Source organism: Emydura macquarii, unplaced genomic scaffold, assembly GCF_026122565.2.
Source record: "Emydura macquarii macquarii isolate MOO-44397 ecotype Brisbane River unplaced genomic scaffold, CSIRO-AGI_Emac_v2 contig_2699, whole genome shotgun sequence".
Lineage (NCBI taxonomy): Eukaryota > Metazoa > Chordata > Testudines > Chelidae > Emydura > Emydura macquarii.
This window is the reverse complement of record NW_027132836.1, coordinates 3,926,872-3,948,404: the sequence shown is the minus strand read 5'-3', so window position 1 is coordinate 3,948,404 and position 21,533 is coordinate 3,926,872. Positions and strand designations below refer to the sequence as shown.

The 21,533-nt window shown below is 47.8% G+C and overlaps 2 protein-coding genes and 1 long non-coding RNA gene across 3 annotated transcripts in view; 1 reads left to right on the top strand and 2 right to left on the bottom strand.

The window, feature by feature from the left end:
• Positions 1-4,633: 4,633 nt before the first annotated feature.
• Positions 4,634-10,916, bottom strand: SLC46A1 (solute carrier family 46 member 1). The gene is made up of 5 exons (XM_067565952.1): positions 10,342-10,916; positions 9,191-10,043; positions 8,661-8,744; positions 6,951-7,107; positions 4,634-6,091 (listed from the first exon to the last, which is right to left on the bottom strand). Exons 1-5 carry the CDS (start codon positions 10,861-10,863, stop codon positions 6,034-6,036), a joined length of 1,674 nt encoding a protein of 557 aa, XP_067422053.1. The 5' UTR covers positions 10,864-10,916; the 3' UTR covers positions 4,634-6,033.
• A 2,772-nt stretch (positions 10,917-13,688) lies between these two features.
• The window catches only part of LOC137164909 (uncharacterized), a 25,354-nt gene continuing 17,509 nt past the window's right edge, over positions 13,689-21,533 (bottom strand). Inside the window, exons 2-3 of the long non-coding RNA XR_010923233.1 lie at positions 14,964-15,080; positions 13,689-13,768 (exon numbers count right to left, since the gene is read on the bottom strand). This is a non-coding gene — a long non-coding RNA (uncharacterized lncRNA). The remainder of the gene's footprint in view (positions 13,769-14,963; positions 15,081-21,533) is intronic.
• Positions 21,077-21,533, top strand: part of SLC13A2 (solute carrier family 13 member 2) — a 21,632-nt gene continuing 21,175 nt past the window's right edge. Inside the window, exon 1 of the mRNA XM_067565951.1 lies at positions 21,077-21,178. Within this exon, the coding sequence (XP_067422052.1) occupies positions 21,077-21,178 (102 nt within the window). The remainder of the gene's footprint in view (positions 21,179-21,533) is intronic.

The following is a 21,533-nucleotide window of genomic DNA, read 5'->3' as shown; positions in this document are numbered from 1 at the left end:
CCTGCTTCCAGCACTGTCCACTGGGCGCGTCCCGGAAGGACCTGGCCCACTTCCCTGAAGTGGCACCGTGCAGAGGCTGCGGTGCTGGGGCAGCCGCAGAATATACACTATAATTACCCTCCCCGCCTAGAACGCAGCCCCTGGCACGGAAAGGGATGTTCTCCTTAAGACCAATAGCCAGTCGTACTCTTTGCCTGGTACAGATTGAGCCAGTGAGCACTGCAATCCCCCGGGGCAGACGAGAGGGCCCTTCCCAATGCTCAGGGGCAGGGAGACAGCTCTTCCCCTTCCCTAGGCCCGTGCCTCCCCCGCCCGAAGAGAAGGTGATGCAGAGCGCAGACACAGCCCAGGCACGGAGGGGAGGGCTGCAGCCAGCCCAGAGGTGTGCAGGCAGGAGGGAAGCAGATCCCTGCTCAGCGCTGTGGGTGGGGAGACGGGGCAGTTGAAAGGAAGTGGCCCATGAGCTGTGTATTCACAGAGGACTTACACGGGAGCATCATGCAGCCGGCACAGGCTGCCCTGAGACTCCAGCTCAGGTGGCTGCCCCACCACTGCACGTAAGCACCCTGCTGGGGGTCTGGGCAGCGTTAGCAAGGGCAGCAGCTCAGGGAGCGAGAGGCATCCCAAAGTGCCAGTGGGAAGGAGAGGCCAAATGAAAGCAAAGCCCTGGAAAAATCCCCTTGTTTTATGTCAGGACCTTACGACCTGCATGGTGGAGACCTCCCCCACCTCCCCTGAGGCCAGCCCCACAGCAGCTCTGCCTGCCCCTTGTGGCCTCTCACACAGAGCAGTATGACACCCCTGCAGCCCTTCGCCGTCAAGCCTGGGTAGCCTTTTGCTTCTAGAGCAGGTAGAAATCTTTCCTGGGGCCTTCACCAAGTGCATCTGGTTTTTCTCAGCTGACATCTCCATGTTTGCCCCCACTCTGGTGCCATTTTAAAGGTGCTGTCGGAGCCTGAGGACGCACTGCTGGGCGGGGTGTGGAAGGACGTCAGCTCTGTACTGTACCCGTGGGATCATTATACACTGGCAAGACAGTGGGCTGTGGCTGTGCTTTATTCCTGTGGTCTCTGTTCTTTGTTACAGATTTGTCATGGCATCTGCTCCTTTCAGAGGGAGCTTGCTGCCATACAGCCCAATGGGTCTGGCTGGGCATCCCTCTGAGCTCAGGGCTGCTCTTACGTTTTGTTGGCTCCAGCGTTAAGTAACAGGCCATTTCTTCACCTTCCCCCCCATGTCCTCTCCACACGAGAGCCAGACTTTGCACATTCAAAATCAGCCAGCAGCTACTCCGCCTACAGGACATGGGACGGAGGCCATTGCCAGACAGATGGGGTTTCCTGGGAGGGGGTCGTCTGACAGCAGGACCTTTCATGCTGTGGGCGAGGAGCAGTTGTCCTGGGCACACTGGGCCCTGCTCACTGGTGGGGGCATGGGCTCAGCAGCCTGCATTGCAGCTGGAGCTCACACGCAGGGGCTTCTTTGCCTCACTTTTCCCTTTTCTGTGGCACCTTCGGGTGCCCAGTGAAGCCCTGGGTCCGGCCATCAGTGCAAGATGGTCTCACGCTGTGCTGGGGCCTGTGCCTCGCCCCACAGCTCTGCAAACGTAGCTTGGGTGCTCATCCCACCGCCGTGCCTGAGGCTCGTTGGCTCCTGCTGGATGCTGCTGCGGAGCAGGCCCCTTTTTGATGCAAGAACCATCCAGGGTTTGTTCTTGGATGAGATTTCGTCTCCGCCAAAGGGTTCCCCACGCTGCAGGCTGAAGCTGCCTAATCAGGGCAACACCAAGCCCAGCCGTCAGTGAGCAGTGCCACGCCCCACCCTGCACACCCAGAGAGCTACGCTTCCAGCTCCAGCTGGCACACGGGGGACGAGAGGGCCAACAGAGGGGCACTGCTCAGGGAACCATGGACAGGACTTTCTCATCGCCGTGTTCTGTGCTTACTACATACAGCTCTCCTGCCTGCTCTTTCCTGCTTCCATTCACATGCAGCTTGTGTAGCAGCCACAGCAGATGGCAAAGCAAAAGCTTTAAACCTGTATGGAAAGTAGAAAGCGTCAGGCCCTCCTCAATTTAAAGCCACGGGTGCCTCTTCCCTGTCAGGAATGCCTCTCCATAGCACTATCTGTACAGCAACAACTGAGTGCTGAATGGGCTGCTTGGTCCTAGCAATGCTGCCGGTGCAGTTACATCGGCCGACCCTCTCTGCCCACAAACTGGTGGGATCCAGCCGCACAAGAGGGGTCAAAAGAAAATGGGATGCAGGGGAAGGAACGTTTACCAAGTATTCATTATTCATGGATGTAGATGATGGGTTTCTGAATTATGCATGCCTTTCAATTAGAGGCACTGGGGTTTGAGCGAGTGACGGGGTGGGGAGGCACAGCAGTGTGTCTGCAGCTGATGTGAACGGAGACAAAGGGCCACAGGCACAGGGACATGGCTTGCCGAGGCTCTGCTCTCTAAGGCCTGCACCTTCCCTGTCACCCATGCCTGGAGGGTGGGGTAAGGAGCCCAGCTCATGTCACTTTAGGAGTGGACTGGAGGGTCCAACTCCAGCAGCATTGCAGGCCCTACTCAGGCCATCTGATCCTGGGAGTCCCCTCCCCATATGGCGAATGCAGGGGCAGAGCCTGTTGTATGCTGCACTGGCCCTGTGCCACTTGCATGGATTTCAGGGCAAGAGGGCAACTATTGTTCATCAGGAGACTGAGCCAGCAGAACTCGTCCTTTGGGAAGGCATGAACCACCAGGCCTTAGGATAGTACCGGATGCTGCAGTACATCTCCTCAGCAACACGGGCTACTGTGAGCCCCTCAGGCCTGTCCTCCACCTTCTACACTGGCTTCCCATAGCCAAGGGAACCAGGTCAAGGAGCTGTACAGGTCTAAAGGCATGGGGTGAGGACCGTGGTCAACAACTCCATCTCTCAGGCACCGTGGATAAAGCTGGTGTGTATGGGAGACGGCACCTGCTGGTCTGAGACTGTGGAACAAACTCCCCAGGGAGCTAAGGAAGAGCTCAAACTACCCCTTGCAAGTGCCAGAGGCACTGCTCTGGCCTGCCTTCTCTAACACAGTGACGGGGGAATTCCACCCAAAGATTCCACGGCCCACACTCTCCCCCTGGAAAGAGGATGAGAGAGAGAATAAACCAGAGGCGGCAACATTAAGTCATGTTGCTTAATGCAGGAGCAGAAGGTGCTCAGGTGATGAGGGCAATACAAGAACCTGTAGAATAGAGACTAGAAAGGCTCCCAACCTCCCTTTCGCCCGTCCTTGATGTCACACTCATGGTTTGGGGTTAAGGAGGGAGACTAAGCTTCCTTCCAACCAAAAGGCATGCAGTCACCTTGCCCTTCTCTCAGCCCTGCCCTGAAGTGCTGCTGCCTGTCTTAGCTGGCGCTGACACAGCTGTTCCCGTTCTGGCTCAGACTCATGGTTACAAACTGAGGAATTCAGATACAAATTCATCCCCAATCCTGAGCTCAGGGCATGCCCTCTTTTTCGGGAAAGTCAGCATTACCTTAAGCTTTGAGGAGTTGCCCAGGCAGCCCCAGAACTGAGCTTTATATTGACGTAACTCAGCATCCATATGATGGGCCCAGTGCGAGCAGATCAGGCTCCTAAAGCATCCCAAGACTGTTCTACTTCTCCTAGTCTCCCCTCACTCGCTGCACTTCCCTTCTCTCCCCATTCCCCACAGGAGCTGGGGCTAAACACGTGCTTGTAGTGACTTGGCAAATACTGCACATTATATTTATAGGCAGGTAACAGAACAAATGCTGCTGTGAGCTGCACTCCAGCACTCAGGAAAAGGTTAGCTCTGTACATAGCCACTGCTAGCAAGTCTCAGGGGATCGCCTCTAATATTTATGGCTCCAGGCTCTTTAATGAGCTCATTTTCCACATGGCATCAGATGATTTTCTGCTGCAACCTTTCTCCTTCACTCCCAAGTCTTCAAGCCAAGAGAGAAAAGCAGGAGAATAATGCAGAGAATACGTGGGGCAGAAAGCGTGGACGAACTGGAGAGAATCCAGAGGAGAGCAACACAAATGATAAAAGGTTTAGAGAACCTGACCTGTGAGGAAAGATTTTAAAAAATGGGTATGTTTATTCTCCAGAAAAGACAATTGAGAGGGGACCCGGCCACAGTCTTCCAAGATGTTAAAGGCTGTTATAAAGAGGACGGTGATCAATAGTACTCCATGTGCAGGGAAGGTAGGACAAGTAGTAAGTGGTTTAACCTGAAGGAAGGGAGATTTAGGCTAGAGATTAGGAAAACCTTCCAATGATAAGGATAGTTAAGAAGTGGGATGCTCCCATGGGAGGCTGTCGGGTCCCCTTCCCCAGAAGTTTATAAAAAGAGGTTAGACAGACTCCTGCCACAGACACTCCAGGTTTACTTGGTCCTGCCTCAGCACAGAGGGGTTAACTAGAAGATGAGCTCTCAAGGTCCCTCCCAGCCCTACATTTTTATGGTTCTATAAAACAAGTTTGTTGCCAAGGTTAGCCTTTATGAGCCACAGGAGGAACGAGGGACTTTCTATTCTGGGAAAGAGCAATCTGATCCTTGCTGGGAATCTGATTACTAGACAGTACAGAGAACATCGCAGAGCCTTGCATAAGGCGTTTGTTATCAGCACTGCCGCTTAGTTACTGTACAGATAATAGTTTAACAAGTTTAATAGCTGTTAGAAGAGAAACTGTGAAGGATTGAACACCGGGGACTGCGGAGAGGTGGTAGTGCCTCAGCAGGGGGCAGCTGAGTGAGTGACAGCAGGAAGACATGATGGCACCTGCCACCCTCTGGGAAGAGGAGTAGCAGTCAGCTTGCTGACAGAAGATCACATCCCATACGACATACAATTTCCCCCTCCAAATACACCCCCTGACCCTGCTCCCCCATCCAGTTCAGCCTAGTGACAGGATGAGATTGGTCTGGGCTCTGCCATTCACTTACTCTATGGCCCTGGGAAGTCACTTAATCCACAATTTTAGAACTTCGGTGCCTAAAGTTATGGGTTTAGGGGTCCACAAGTCTGACAGTTTTAGCTTTAACCTGTCTACCTCAGGCTTCCAACCTGCAATAGCCACCTTTGTAAAGAACTCTGAAATCCCGGGCTGTACGGCGCTAGGATAAGGACACAGCATTACTTGCTTTGGCACTTGCATCTCTAAAGCACTTCCTGTATTAGAGCTTTTTCCTCTCTGGCACACACTGCACTGCAGCTGATGCGAACACCCATCTGCCAGCTCAGAACAGCTGAATCCCATGTGCACTACCATTACTGCTTCCTACCGCACCATGAACGGGCTCTGCAGCTAGACTGGCAGGAAGGGAGAACGCCCCCAGACTAACGCACACTCCTGGGAAGATTTATTTCTCACTCAGCATCTCCAGAGCTGGGCCAGAGCAGTGACATGCAGAACAATTCTGTTACCCAAGGTGCGGACAGGGGCCATGCCTGCCGACCTACCTCTACTCAGCCAGTGCTGGGCTTCCTCTACTTCTGTTCTGCTCTTCAGGGGCCATCTCTTCCTGGGGTGAGAGGTGAATTTGGCTGTGAGTTTCTTTTTCCATACTAATGGCTTATTGGCCACTCAACCGTGTAGATCTCACTCTGCTCAGAAGAATTTGATCCCTGGCATCACTCCCAATGCCTCAGCTGGAGAGCAGATACCCCCATGTGCCACCCAAAATAGCCTGTTAGTTATCATTCTTGTGTCACCTGCAAATGGGCATCAGCGACATCTATTTCTACTCTTTTATTTTTACAATCAGTTGTGTTTTCCCTGGCAGGCTGAGTCAGCAGGACTGTGAGGAGCCATTCCTACTGGCAGGACCACGTTTTTACTGGTTGATTAAAGCCACCACTTCCAGCTAGCTGGACCTTTAAATAAGCAAGAACCTTAGAGCTCTCTCACGCTCAGTGTCCAAATCTTCCCAGCAGCTGCAGCTTTGCGACTGGCATGTTCAGCAACACTAGTCATTTTCTTTTGGCAAATCTCTGCTTAGCCTTGTGCAGGGGTCAGGAAGCATCCGTAAAGTGACCGTATTCGGGTGCAGTGTCCGAGACTTCAATCCACCTAAGAGAGAATGGACAGCATCAGAGCTCTCCCTGGCACACTGCAGACTTCCTGCTCAAAGCAAGGGCTTTAAAATCTCAGGGGAACAGAGAGGAAATGGCCTGCCAGGGAGTCAGCAGTTAATGTACTTCTCCTGCAAACCCCACCACGGCCGGCCTCCCTCCCAGATTCACTAGCACTGACAAAAGCAAACCTCACTACTCTTGCCTGAACTAGCATGGCAGTTACAGGCTCAAGCTCTTCCCTACAGCAGCTGCTGAAGAGTAATATGGTGACAAAGCTCCCAGCTCCCCAACTCTCACTGCAGACGGCGCTCTATGGATTGGTGCTGAGCTCTGGGACAGCACAAGGGCAAGATATAAAGCAAGAAAAATAAACCAATGTTTTAATGGAGTGACAGCTAGTGTCATCACAGTGCAGGCAGGTGCCACATGAGCATTGCAGATGTAGCTCTGACAGTGTGCCTCAATCCTGATTTGGCATACCTCCTGCCAGTCCACTCCCAGGCCCTACACATTCAACTCTGCCAATGCAGCTCAGTTCTGAGCTGTTTCCACCCCTCCCACCATCCACACTCACACAGAGGGCAAGGTGTGTGGGCGTTTTGCAATGTGGACACATAGTGAGTGGGAAGAAACCCACTAAACTCAGTTTACTTGTGAGCCAAGAGGGAACTTGGACAGAGATTTCCTGAGGTGAGAAGCTTGGACATCTGCTACTGGGACACCAAACTCCCTCCATTAGCAGCTTGTAGAACAAGCCTACCACAAACCAGTGCCCTGCAACAGACCCCACCAGCAGCTACCGAGCCATGTACTGAGGCTTTTAGACTGAATTATAGCAACAGGATCTGCCTTACCCAATAACAGCAGCTGGAATGAGAAGAATGATTGCCCCAAAGAGAAAGGGGAATCCCTTCATGAAGTGCAGGCTTGCAGGGTAGAGCGAGTTGAACACTCCTGTGGCCACAAGTGAGCAGAGACCTTCCACGCAGGCAACAGAGGCAAAAAGAGCACCTAGAAAGACACCAACAAGAGAGCTTAGCAGTGGAGTTCCCCTTTTGGCCACCCTTAGGCTGGCTACCCTGTTCCATTTAAATAGGGTGATCTGGGCCTTATTAAAATATTTCCACTCAGATCAGGAGATAGCCCTTTTTCTCTGCAGCACAGGTGCCAAGGGCTGGGATCAGAGACTTACCTGGGAAGACCAGACACTTGGCATTATGCAACCAGGCACAACGGGCCAAGTTCAGCCCTAGTGCAAGGAGGCTCCACTGACCTCCATGAGCTGCACTCACCAGGGCTGAGGACACTGCATCAGACATTTCATGAGGCAAAGACTATCTACATTTAAGTGACAAGCACATTTCATCACTCAATAAATATTAAACACTGCTGAGATGCTGCATTTTAATAGGGTTACTTTTATAAACTTGGAATCAAACTTACACGAGCTTCACTCTAAGGGGGGCCACACTGGCCACTTGGAGGAGCCAGCACTTTCCATTTATCACTGTGAAGCCATTTCTGGGCTGGACTGCATCGAGCTCCTCCACCCGCCTTTCCAGCCAGTTCCAGGTACAGGGGGCTGGCAGCAGAGAGTCCTGGCTCTTTTCCGTGAGACAGAGAAGAGTAACCCTACATCTTCCAGCACTGCTGAGTTCTTCCAGTTGCTGCCAGCTCCCAGAGGCCAAAGCCATACCTGGGCTACTGCTGTTTGCAGAGTTTATTTTTCAGCCCATTCTAACTTTTGTTCCCAGTGAAAGGTTTTGACGCCAGTGGGAGGCCATCAGTGACCTAGCCCCAAGCTTTAATGTGATGCTTTTCACTTAACTACATCCTCCTTTTCACATTTTATTCCCAGGTGGGTTCACTGTATTGCCTAGAAAAATTGCCAACAATCCTACAGAATGACTGTCCTCAGGCCAGCCAATGGGGGGATAAAGGGGGTAATTGACCAGGGGCTCATCAATTTAAAATGGCCCGGACAGATGGGAGGACTGATATGTATCTTCCTCTCCCCCACGAATCCTCTTCCCTGAGGCCCTTGCCACTCATGCTCACCACCTGTCCCTTGAGCCGAGCTTATTGATTATCCGCCATGCAGTTCCCCAGGCGGAGGAGGAGACGGAATCTGCTACTCAGCTTCCTGGATTCATCAGTGATTTCCCTGGGGAGTCCAAGGGAGCCAGGAAGTTGAGCAGCAGATACCGCCTCCTCCGTCGCCCGGGAACCTGCATGGCACAGCATAAATAAGTAAAAACTACCAGCGGAAGCCCAGTCAGACCTCAGCCCTCCCTTTCCGGGGGGCATGGACTGTTCTGCCCTGAGGTCCAGACTTGCTGTCGCTGGGCCTGACAGTCCTGCTCAGGGCCTGAAGATGTGTGCATGTGCCAAGTGGAGGCGTGATCAGAAGAGCTCCAAGATTCTCTGATGTTCCTTTGGGTGCCTCCTGCCGGGAGAGGCTGAGGCACACTCCTCGGTTTGTTTGGTTTTTAACGTTTCACGTGGACACCACTAAGCTGGAGGGTTTCATGGCCTGCTGTGAGCTATACTGGTTGATCACTTACCCTGATCTTTCTCATCCACCAGTTTGGACAGCTTTGCCCGGATGACTGGAGTGGCTGCCATTGAAAGAAACAGGATCCCATAACCTGTGAGCGAGAAATAAGACACACGCAGGAGGTTTCCTTACCTGTGAAATAACACTGCTAGCTTAAAACAAAACCTACCCCACAAATAAAGCACCAATAGCTGCCATGGAGACTGCATCCTCCTGCCTGTTAGCCCATGCCCTCCTCTCAGCCCACCTCCTTCTACAGCCCCTTTGGGCGTCCACGTGTAGCTTAAGACACCTTGTTTGTGTGGCTTTTGGTTGGTCTAAAACTGTCTGTAGTGACTAACTGCAGCACCACCACCTGTTGGGGACAGCAAACGCATGATGTGACAGGATGGTGATCTCAGCAATTTTGGTATGTGGGTACTTTGGAGAGGTCTCCTTCTCTGCCTTCCTATCTTTCCAGAGGATGCCATCCTCGCCTCCTGTAGGAATTTTTAAGCTAGGACACTGCGCTACCCGGGGTTGGGGATTCAGCATCACCTGTGAACATCAGTGGTGTTGTCGCAGCAAGTGAAATCACAACCAGGCCCGAGATGTTGGAGAGCAATCCTAACTCTGCCACCCAGGCGTCTCCAAGGCACAGCTGCAGTGCCCGCAGCCCCGCCAGGCTGCTCAGGTAGGTCAGGTAACTAGCTGCTGAGCCGTAGCCAATGAGATCAGAGCCCCAGCAGAGAGGGGAGCTGAGTTCGTACAGGACAAAGATGTCCCGGGCTCCAAAGTGGATGGTGACAATGAGAAAGAAAGTCAGAGAGTAGAGCGCGAGCTTCCGTCTGGATCTCTGGTACCCTGCGGCTGCATAAAGTCTGTACACAGACACGTAGTGACTGAGGGTGAACAGCTTGGCTGGTTTCCTCTGCTTCACCGACTCCTGGAGACAAAATGCAGCATAGAGAGCTGTGGCAAGACTGACAGCAAACACTAGCCAGAAGGGGTTGATGTAGCCCTGAGCTTTGCTCCACTGCCCTCCGATGATGCTGGCCAGCATACCTGCCACGCCGAGGCATGCCTCCAGGATGGCCACGCGGAACGTGCGTGAGCGATGGTCGCTGATGTCAGCCACGTAGGCAAAGCAGCTGGCCAGGATCAGGTTGTAGTCTCCCAGGAGGCCGCACAGGATGCGCCCAAGCAGGAAATAGCCAACATGCAGCCTCAGATACATGACGAGGAGATAGATGGCAGCCTGCAACGCCATGCCCAGCGCAGGCAGGATGAGCGCTGGCCGGCGACCCACGCTGTCACTCCACGGCCCGAAGAGCGTCACAGAGAAGAGGCCCACCAAGAAGCCTCCCAGGTTGATGTAGAGGTTCCAGTGGGAGGCCAAGGCCGCCACTTCCTGAGACAGAAGGAGGCAGAGACGTGGAGGTGAGGTCCCCGGATGGCCCAATATCAGCCCCCCAGGCTCCTCTGTGCGCCGCAGCGCTCGCCCTGGCTCTGACACTGCAGCCTGGCGGTGATCGCTGCCCGCCCGCCCGCCCTGGCCGGGCCTGGGGCCAGCTCCCCGAGCGCCCCGCCCCCCACCCACCCACCCATGCACCCACCGCCAGCGGCCAGGCTGGGAGGAAGGCGCGCCCCGCGCTCGCACCCCTCCCCGCCGCGAGCTGCCCCGGCCCGGCCCGGCGCCGCCCGCCCACCTGCTGCCGGGGGTCCCCCGCGCCGCTGGCGTTGCCGCAGCCGGGCAGGCCGCTGGCCGCGGTGCCGTTGTAGCCGCGCTCGGCGCCGAGCCGCTCCCACAGGTACTGGGTGCAGAGCGGGGCCTGCAGGCTCAGCGCCACCGTGCCCAGCACGAGCACCGGCTCCACCGCGGGGCCGGCAAGGGGGCAGCGCGGCTGGAGCCCGGGGCGCGGCTGGAGCTCGGCGCTGGGCGGCTGGAGCTCGGCGCTGGGCGGCCGCCCCCCGCCGTCGCGGCCCGGGCTGCGGTCGGCCATGGCGGGGGCCGGCCGAGCGCCGAGAGCCGCCGGCAGGGGCAGGAGGCGGAGGGGACGCAGGCCCCGCCCGGAGGGGACGGCCGAGGGCCGCGGCTGCCAGGCGCCTCCCCGCCGAGTCCTGGCGCCCCGTGGCCGGCGGCCGGACGCGGGGCCGCCCCGGGCAGGTGGCGAGCGCGGGGCAGGGTCCATGGGGCTAGCCCCGCGGCCTGGGCTCAGGCCTCTGCCCATCGCCCAGGGCACCTGCGCTCCGTCCGTCCGACAATTAACCCCGTGCCCTCTTTCCTGTCTGCCTTTAAACCAGCCCCTGGGCTGCCCTGCAGAGCCTGCTTTCTACACGGGATCTGGGAGCGCAGCCTGCAGCTCAGTTAGCCCCTTCCTCGCCTTATCCCCCACCTCCCCTGTTTGGCAGTGAGTGCAGAAACATGAAGGGGGGCCAGGAGTCATCGCCTCCTCCTTCCACTCTTCACCTTTTCAAAACTATCCACTTTGGAAACGTTACAAAGTGGCCAAAGGAAAAATGAGAAGGGAAAAAAGGGAAAAGTAAAACTAACAACCCCCCAAACGTCATACATTCGGTCTGCTGCATTCAGGGGCAAAAGGGGGGGGGGGGGACACGACGACAGATGTCAAGATTTCTGGCTTTTACAAAGAAACACAACGTTTTGCAGAAAACAAAAGCTTTTTGCAAAAGTCTTAGCAAAAGGCTTTTAAAATGAGAAAAAAAAAGTTTTAAACTAAAAATTGCCCCCCCAGTAGTTGTCTCTTTATCTAAGATCTGATAGCAGTGTCTCTCAGCCTTTCCAAACTACTGTACCCCTTTCAGGAGTCTGATGTGTCTTGCGGACCCCCAAGTTTCACCTCACTTACAACCTACTTGTTTACAAAATCAGACATAAAAATACAGAAGTGTCAGAGCACACTGTTACTGACAAATTGCTGACTCTCATTTTTACCACATAATTATAAAAAAATCAAAGGGAATAGAAATATTATACTTACATTTCAGTGTATAGTATGTAAAGCAGTATAAACAAGTCATTGTCTGTATGAAATTTTAGTTGGCACTGACTTCACTAGTGCTTTTTATGTAGCCTGTTGTAAAACTAGGCAAATATCTAGATGAGTTGATGTACCCCCTGGAAGATCTCTGTGTACCCCCAGGGGTACATGTACCCTAAGTTGAGAACCACTGTTATATAGTACCCAGCACAGTGATATCTGAGCTCTTCCAATCATGGCAGGATTCCAGTTCCATAGGGGTAGGAACCTGCAAAGCAGAGGTGAAATTTCAAAGCACCCAAGAATTAGGCACCCAGGCCCAGATCCACAAAGGTACTTCAGTAAAAGTTAGGGGTCTAAATATCTTTGTGTATCGGGGCTCATCTGATTTTGAAATCTGAGGGGGAGAGGGAAGGCCATCAAATCAAGGAACTGTTCATAGTAGTAAAGGCAAGTACATGTGCAAGTGTTCTGAGGACCAGGGCCTAATTATACATTATATTACATATCATGTTGGAATTGGCTCTCTGTCTTTTTGGGGCAACAAATACTTAGAGTTATGCCATGAAACTTCTTCTGTACTTTTTCCTTCCAACTATTGGTTCATAAGCTAGTTTTGAAGAACATTGGTCCAAAATAAAATAAAAAAACTATTACAGGTTTTTTTTTGTTTTTTTTTTTACAAATTGAGGACTAAACTAGTGATCAGCACCAGAAATCCCAGTGACTTATGGGGTTTCTGAGCATTTGTGGGACTGGGCCCTGTCTGGTGATGAACTCGTTGATCTTGAATGAGTTCATGAATCAACAAGAAGTGAATTCACATGGTTTTATTAATAAAGAAATTTATAAAAGTTTTTACCTTGGCCGGGTTTGTGATTAAATGATTAATCTTCAACAAGCTGATGATGAAATGGATGACAATTAATGACTTTATTACAAGCTAGCTATCAGGTTAATGATCACAACAATAAAAACTCTGTTTCAGCAATTTCACCACAAATGATATAACTATGTCTGATTATGAAGACTTGCTGTACTTCATATACTTAGTGGCAAAAATAATTTATGTTATAAAGCTAAGGAGATGGAACTTTAAATATTCACATTTCTGTATTTCTTATAAAGTGAATCACAGAACTTATTGTTGTGCCATTATTTAGTTATAACATAGCATTCAATCACATTCACATTAGTTATTGAAGAATAAATTTAACATAAACTGACATAATTTATTAAAATGATTCCCCCTTAAGGTTTTCTCCTCTCTCAGAGAACAGCTGTAAAATAAACTTACAGTTAGTAATTGAAATAGACAAAAGTCTGGAGAGTCATATTGTTGTTAAGGTTATTCAGTAATAATTTCAATTAATTTATAGCATGTTGTTAAATGTAATATGTTGGGATATCCTCTGAAACCTTTTCCATCGACTTATCCAGCACATCTTGTCTAGTTCTGGGAGAACACTTTATTCAGTTCTCTGGGATTCAAAACACTCAGTTTGACTCTGGGTTTTGTCAGTCAGTTTCCTTTATTTGGCATACAGCAAAGCTACGCTGAGTTGATCAGACTCAAGCATAGAGGACGGGTATAGAGTGTATCCCATATCCAAAGCTACACAGACTTCCTTTATATACATTTACACATCACATTGCATTTGCTATACATTACACCACACATTTTTGGCTTGGCTTGGTTACTTTGTAGGAACCAATTCCTGTATAGCATGCTCTGTCCATGTGCTGTTTATGTGGAACCTGATCTTTATATTCCAGGTTTATCTTGTCTATAGTTCTTAGCATCAAGGTGTTGCTGCTTATCTTAGCTAACACAAACATCTTGACTCCAGCATACTATTTGTCAAGCTCTTATTTACACCTTAACCTTCCATTCACTTTCCCAATTATGCCCACTAAGAAATGAGGCAAGTTATTTATGTCAAGCCAGGCCTACATAATATATGAAACTGTTTTTAAAGGCTGAATATAATTTAGCAACTTTAACTTGTAGCAGGTTTTGGCCTAGTTACTTTCGGATTTGAGGATATTTAAATAACATTTGCAGGGCTGCCAACCATCGGTAAATTTATGGACAGTCAGTAAAAAATGTAGAATTTTAACACGGTCCGTAAACCTGTAAATAAATAAAAATGTCCATGAAATTGGGTAGAAATAAAACACATTGTATTTTGACATTGATTTTCATCATTCAGAATCCCTTCTTGTATCATAAAACTAAACTGACTTGATCAATTTCCCGTTTTCTATTATTGCACATGCCCAAAGAACCCAACTGATCAATTAACTGCAGATAAAACAGTTGCGTAATTCCGAATTCCTGTGTGCAGAATACCATGAGTGAGTACACACTTTTGTGACATTATTGTATTGTTTATGGTATTTTTACTGGTCAGTAAAAAGTTTACTGTGTCAGTAAAAAAATCAACTTCATATCTTCATGTCAGTAAAAACTAAATGCAAGGTTGGCAACCCTAATCCCTCAGTCTGGCTGTATCTGAAAATATTTAAACCAATTTATCTGGAGAATGCTGTATTTTAGGAAAGTAAAAAAATGCTGGGTCTTTGGAAGCTGGGGAAAGTGCTCATATATGTACTCTGGAATAGCTACACCAAATGGGTAACATCTTGTCATGAGTCTGCACAGCAATTCATAATGCATGAGGAAGATGAGACATGGTTTAGGCTGTCTATCCCTTTCAGCAGAGTACTTGGTTGGGTCTTCTGCTATCTTCTGACATTTCAAGTGTGGCCTTTATATTAGCAGTAGAGTGACCTGCTTTGCTCTCTAGTTTATGTATACTGGGTCAGATCCTCAGCTGGTATAAACTGGTGTTGCTCCACTAAAGTCAATGAATATATGCCAATTTACACCAGCTGAGGATCCTTGCAATCCTTCCGATCCCCTTAACTACAAGTCAATACTCCTGGACCCTAGACTGGAGCTAGGGCAAGGCCCTCCTGTCTTTCACTTCAGGCGGATGACATTATTGCTGGAGATGTTTATCTTCAAAAAGCGTCTGGTATTTAGAATTCTTGTACATGTTTGCTACAGTGTTTTTGTAGTGTGTGTTTCAGCAACTAGAATGGAGAAGAATCCAAGGCCAGGAAGAGTCTATCTTGAGTCCCCAGCTGGTATGCAGAACTAGTAGGTTACCTTCCTTTTGAGGGAGAATAATATTTGTGTGTCTATCCCTGCTGTTACTTTCCCCAGGAAGCATATGCAGCGTTTACCCACTAACTACAGGCTCGGATGGAGAGAACTGCAGGACCCCTAATTCCATTATTGCCAGATGGCATCATCAACTCACCTTTCAGCAGACAGACACCCATGTACTGCACCTCGCCTCAGCCAGAAGAATTATGGGAGCCTCCATGGTAATAAGGTGGAAATGAGGAGTGGAAATGGAGCTTCCAGGGATGTGTGGCTGTGGAGGAAGAAGAATTTGTAAGATGAGGTATTTTTGCATGGTCATTTCTGTCCCAGAGACAGGCCTGCAGCTGAGAGCTGACCTTACTGCTAGCCACAGAGATCTTGGGAATAAAACTCATTTTTGGAGTCTGATGGCAAACTTAGGAAATAAAAGCATAAAGAAGAAAAGTTACTCTGCCATTGGCTGGTCTCCTGGTCTATACTACATTTAAAAAAAATAAAGCAGCTCTCCACCCCACCACCAATGCACTCAAATGCTGTACAATACTTTAGGGTTAAGAAGATGCAAAGTGTATGGATGATAGTTCAGACTAAAGCATGTCCCATTCCCTTCCTAGGAAGGCTGAGATGTTAAAACTTGGGACTATTGATTATTTGACACAAAGGGAGGTTTCTCTTGCACACAATGCACCTGAATCAAGGGAGCAATCTGGCTGCTTTTTTTTGCAACTTAAAGCAGCCATAAACCCATTTTAACTGCCCTTCGGAGGAGTCTGTGTGTGTTAAGGGATCCTTTGGTGGTGATGAGCCACTATGACAGTTCCTATGCCACCCTCTGCTCCTGTCCACTGGCTGATCCAGCAGTCCCGTGGAGCCATGGGCTGATGGGCAGACTGGTCTAAATTAAGCCAGGGATGGGGCCAGCTGCAGGACTAGGGGACAATAAAGGCAGTTTAAAGCTGCCTCTGTCTGCACACCCACTGTTGGTCCTACACTGAGCACAGCTTGGCCTGAGCAAAGACTTGGCCCTGTATTTTCCTAATTGCAGATTTTGTTATAGGTCCATGACAAGAGCAGTCTTATTAACTTTAATTGCTGTCATCAACTGTTATGAAAAGGTAGGTCTGAGATTTTTTTTAAAGTCCTGTTTCCATTATGAACTGTTTGTGTGGTAACAATGTCCTTCTGTTCTTAGCAGATGCTTCCCCTTATTTATGACTGTTGCTATACACAGACCTATGCTGAATTTAAATTGATTTCTTGTTGTCCTTAGAACTTCCTCTCCACTGCTCACTGCACTTGTGCTTTCTGCATCTTCCATCCTGCTTATGAAATTAGGTTGTTTTTTAATGTAAGTGAAGTGGGCTTTGTCTATATTACATAAACAAGCACCATATTTCTTTGGGCAATTAAAGTTTTGAAAAAATGTATTACAAATTAATAATAATTATTCACAGATGATATTAAGATGGGGAGAGTAGTAGATACCCTGGAGGGCAGGGATAGGATACAGAGTGACCTAGACAAATTGGAGGACTGGACCAAAAGAAATGTGATGAGGTTCAACAAGGACAGGTGCAGAGTCCTGCACTTAGGACAGAAGAATCCCAGCAGCAGTTCTGCAGAAAAGGACCTGGGGGTTACAGTGGTTAAGAAGCTGGATATGAGTCAGCAGTGTGCCCTGGTTCCCAAGAAGGCTAAGGACATATTGGGCTGCATTAGTAGGAGCATTGCCAGCAGATGGAGGGAAGTGATTATTCCCCTCTATTGAGCACTGGTGAGGCCACATCTGGAGTTTTGTGTCCAATTTTGGGCCCCCCACTATAAAAAGGATCTGGACAAATTGGAGAGAGGGCAATAAAAATGATTGGGGGCAGGGACACATGACTTATGAGGAGAGGCTGAGGGAACTGGGCTTGTTTAGTCTGCAGAAGAGAAGAGTGAGGGGAGATTTGATAGTGGGCTTCAACTATCTGAAGAACTATCTTCCAAAGAGGATGGAGCTAGGCTGTTCTCAGTGGTGGTAGATGACAGAAGGAGCAATGGTCTCACATTGCAGGGGAGAGGCCTAGGTTGGATATTAGGAAAATCTTTTTCACTGGGAGTGTGGTAAAGCACTGAACTGGGTTACCTAGGGAGGTAGTGGAATCTCCATCTATATAGGTTTTCAAGTTTCGGCTTGACAAAGTTGGGGTTTGTCCTGCTTTGAGCAAGAGGTTGGACTAGATGACCTCCTAAGGTCCCTTCCAATCCTAATCTTCTATGATTCAACTGATTACAGGCTCAGGAAAGTAATCTCATAGCAGTAATGGGTCACGGATTGTTTTAGAGCACTTGGGCACTGGGGTTGTAAATTGCACAATGAGAGTGTAGCTGTGTTGGGTAATGCAATTATTTAACATCTTCCAACTGAGGCTCTTAGAGTTTTATACAAATATTATTAGTTAAGCTTCCTGCCTCCTACTCACCTTGTTTTACCACTAGACTGCATTGCCTCCCAGAGCGTAGAACAAAATTGAGGAATCCTGACTACAAGTGCCCTGATTGAACCATGAGACTATCTGGCAGTGACATGATAATTTTCTCTCGAGTGACAGGATGGAAAAAAGGCAATTTTAAAAACTCACCTTTCCTTTTGGCCTTCTGAAAAACTAACTGATTAGTTCCCAAAGGTGACATTTTTAAGAATAAACTTTACTGTAATTAGTGACTTTAATGGGCTTGCTAGTTTCCGGGGAACACTCCTTAACTCATAATTCCTCCGGACACAAACTACTTTCCAATAAAACAAAAGTTTGTGATATTACTGTAGAAACACCACATTAATATAAAGGCAAGTGTGTATAGGATACTATTTTGAGAAACCCACTAGATTAAAAGAATGTTAGGTCACTTGATTAAGCACTCAAAAATAAGGACATGCCAAAGTAAGACTAACTCTGTTTATGTGCATTATGATATAGTCTTTAATTACATGAACATAAACTAATTCTCAAACAATAGAAGTTAATATTCTACATTTTTCTACAATCTTGCTAAAATCTTGGATGCATGTGTATTATCTTGTGTATCCTACTCTGTGTATTTGACTGTGTCCACGAGTGGTCATTACTGTACAAGATATGCAGTAATTAAAATTAAGTAATTTTGCTTCAAGTGCAAGTTCATGAATCAATGACTGGTTTCTAGGACTTGTTTCTGCACTGATCGAAAGCACATTGTGTAGTCCATCTTTACTTTACTATACTATAATTACAAGTTAAGATTCCTTGCTAATAAGTTTTATACAAAGGCTGTAATCATGTATCTGTCATGTGATCTCAGTTAAGCAACCAGGCATGTACCTTGGAAGGAAATTTACATTAGTGCAGACAATATCTATTTGCACATGCTTTATAAAACAGATAAATTGATATGGATATTTATGTCACTATATAGACATAAGAGGAACAATTAAATCAATGCAAAGAGACTTTACCTCTGTTACATCTATGTTCTGTATTGTGTATTCCATCACAAATTCCAGCTGCATGTTCTAACACTACAAGAAATTACTCTACCATCAGTTGAAAGTCTGAAATGTTCCTTTGGGTTCTCTTAGCTGCATTACCCAAGAAATCAAAGTTGACACAGGGTTTTCTGCACAATAAGTACAATGGTGTCGCTAGTCTTTTTCAGAATCAGAGTTGCAGGAGTTCCTCCGAGGGCACTGAGGTTCCTGTATTTGATTTTCCCCAGTGTCTTTGCACATTGCATTTCGTGTTTCATGACACTATTTGTAGCTGTTTTGCTGGTGCCAGAATTGTACTAATGCTTCAGGCGCTACTTCAGGAAAACACTGAAGCATATGATTATGTTTGTCCCTATTCAAGACAGTACTTAAGCATGTTCGTGGGACTTAAGCACATACTTAAATTTAGGCACATGCTTCAGTGCTGTCCTGAATAGGGATGCTTTATGGAATCAGGACCTCAAATTCGTCCTACATTTCAGATGATGCTTTTGTGGCATGGACCTCAATATAAAATATCTTGAGCCAGCTTTTTAAGAAAGAAACATCTGCTTTTGGGGTACAAGACCTAAAGCCATATTTCTACATCACTCACTATGTTTCCTCAATTATACTGTAAAAAAAAAAAAAAAAAAAAAAGTCCTCTGTTAGCATCATTTTCAAGACAGTCAACATTTCAACTTGACAGAACCCAAAATGCCATTAAAGAGCAAGTGTCCACAGTGAGGTGGAGAGAAACTGAGACCGAAGTATTTTAAGATCCCAGACACACCAGCCTTGTAATTTACATAGAGCAGTGACCAAGTTTATATCCTGTATGAACTGTTGGCAGTCATGTGCCGTTTATGATACTTTCTTGCAGTGATGGCAAAGGAATTTGAAGAAAATTGCATACTTAATCCTGCACCTTGAAGCTGTGGGATTTAAATGAATGGCTTCACAAGAACCTTAAGTTTTCCGGAATCTGTTTTGCGTAAGGGCTTGTCTACATTAAGTAATATTATTATGTTTGACTGTGACTGTGAAGAATCAAGTTGGTGACAAGTTGCTGGCCATAATTTGTTGTGGAGTGTGCTGAATCATTCCTCACCAGCACTGTGCCAGGTAACTTGAGTCTTGACAACCCTGTTCGGACATGACTAAACTTTATAAAGTAGACATTTTAGTCTCAGTTACGTTGTTCCTAAAGGGATCCCCAAGTGCATCATCATCTTCCAGTGGGTCTGTGATACCATAGTGGGGATCAGCCTGTTATCAACAGTTCCATTAATTTCTTAGTGAGATTAATGTGAAGTTCCTTCCTTTGTCAGAGGAGCTAAGACCATAAAGCTTGTCTACACAATGCCTTAGTCCACACTAGCTGGGGTGTAAGTTCTAGTGCATGCTAGCGTATTGTGTCCTAACTCACCTGTGTGGCCCCTGTTAAAGTTCCCTAATGCAATTACTCCCATTTCAAACAGTACTACATTCATGCACACCAATATGCTTTTAATACATGCCACCAGGATCCACCTGGATCAGTATCCAACAGGCTAGGGCACATTAGAATTTACATCCCAGCCAGTGCAGGCTAAGGCATTGTGTAGAAAAGCTCATAGCGTATCCCTTTTTGAGACTTTGGGCCCAATCCTGAACATCTAATTCCAGACCAACCCTCCAGTGGAGGTTTTGCCTGAGTGAAGAATTCAGAACTGGGCCCTTTGTGACACTGACTGAACAGAGTATGGGCAACATACTCTGCTGGTGTAAGCTGGTGCCACTCTAAAAGTCAGTGGAACTGTGCCAGTTTACACTAGCAATGAATTGGGCTCATTGCACGGTTTAGTTACTGTAGAAACTTTACAGCTTAATTACCTGATGCAATAATTATACCATAAAATGAGCCCAATTCTCTGCCAAAGTCTTCCTGGTTTGATCAAGCATGTTGGAATATGAAGCCTCCCTCTCTAGTCCCATGCCTTGTTTACAGCACAGAACTGCCCTGTGGGGGATCTGGGTTCCCTACAGTTCTCTGCACTCCCATTCAGCGACTGCAGGGCATTGTGGGCATGCAAAGAACTGCCACGATGGAGATGTTAGGCCTGTAGGGACCTTGGTGCTCCTGCTCCCAGACTGTTAGGGCTGTAATTCCATCTTTGACGGGGTGAAGGTCTCTGTAATTTGAATTTTGTTCCGATGGTTTTTGCTGTCACAAGAAACCCTTGATGGAATCACAGCTACCTTCGAGTTTGAGGGAGAGCCCATACTTTCCTAAATTCCATCTGGAGTATTACATACATGGATATGCTCTCTAATTATTTGAAGTATTTATTAAAACAAACTTCTGAGCTGACTGTAGAAGAAGGATTCTCATTTTCTGTAGGATTCCCCCATTCAGGACTGACATTTTATTCTGAAAGTTAGGAACTTTAACTGTCTTTGTCAATTCAAATTGGCTGCTAGCAAAAAAGTGAACACAATGTTTTGCTATAGGACAGTTGAGTGTGCTCATGACCTCCCTTTCCTTTGTAGTGATCTGGGGCTGCTTGGGCCACAAGGAGTTAATTCTCTGTTGAATTTATCAAGCAACAGAAAGATTTCCCTTAGAAAGTTCCTGATCTGTCCTTCCTTTTCTGTCCCCTCCCTTCTTTGCTCTTTTCTCTCTCACTCTGATCACGGTTCTAAACCTGCCAAGGTCAATGTTTAATGTTTCAGAGCCTTTATATAGTCCCCATGAACAGACCCTGTGCACCTTTCAGCACCAAGCTAGTTCCAACACCATGACTGCTAAGTGGAAAGTGATTGTGGCCCACAGGAATTACCTGATTGCTTGGCTAACACCTTTGCTGCTTCTTCCTCTCCCGCTGCTCGTTCCTACCAAGGTAAGAACTCTTAACTGCACTAAGACAGTCAGAGTTATTTGGACAGCACAGCTTCTTTTAAATTACAAAACTAAGCAGGAACCCCAGGTCCCTTTTCCCTGATTAATTTTCACTATTTCTGAGCTGGACAGTTACCTTTCCAGTTAAGTACCCTTACACCCCTGATGGGGGAGTTGGAATACTACGTCAATGAGGACCTCACTGGATAGACAGACTTGTAAGTCTATCACGGAAATATGTCACTGAACAACACTAAAAATGTAATTAGCTTCACATGATGGCCCTGATTCAGCAAAGCACTTTTGCATGTGTTTAACTCCATACCTATGTGCCTAATCTTAAGGATATTGCTTAC

What these genes read in the sequence shown, in the direction of transcription:
- SLC46A1 (XM_067565952.1), bottom strand. Translation starts at nt 10,863, where the DNA reads ATGGGCAGAGGCCTGAGCCCAGGCCGCGGGGCTAGCCCCATGGACCCT. An exon ending in GGTGGATGAGAAAGATCAGG is followed by an intron (nt 7,108 to 8,660) that starts GTAAGTGATCAA and finishes GTGTCTTTCTAG; the next exon opens with GTGCTCTTTTTGCCTCTGTT. An exon ending in ATTCCAGCTGCTGTTATTGG is followed by an intron (nt 6,092 to 6,950) that starts GTAAGGCAGATC and finishes ATTCTCTCTTAG; the next exon opens with GTGGATTGAAGTCTCGGACA.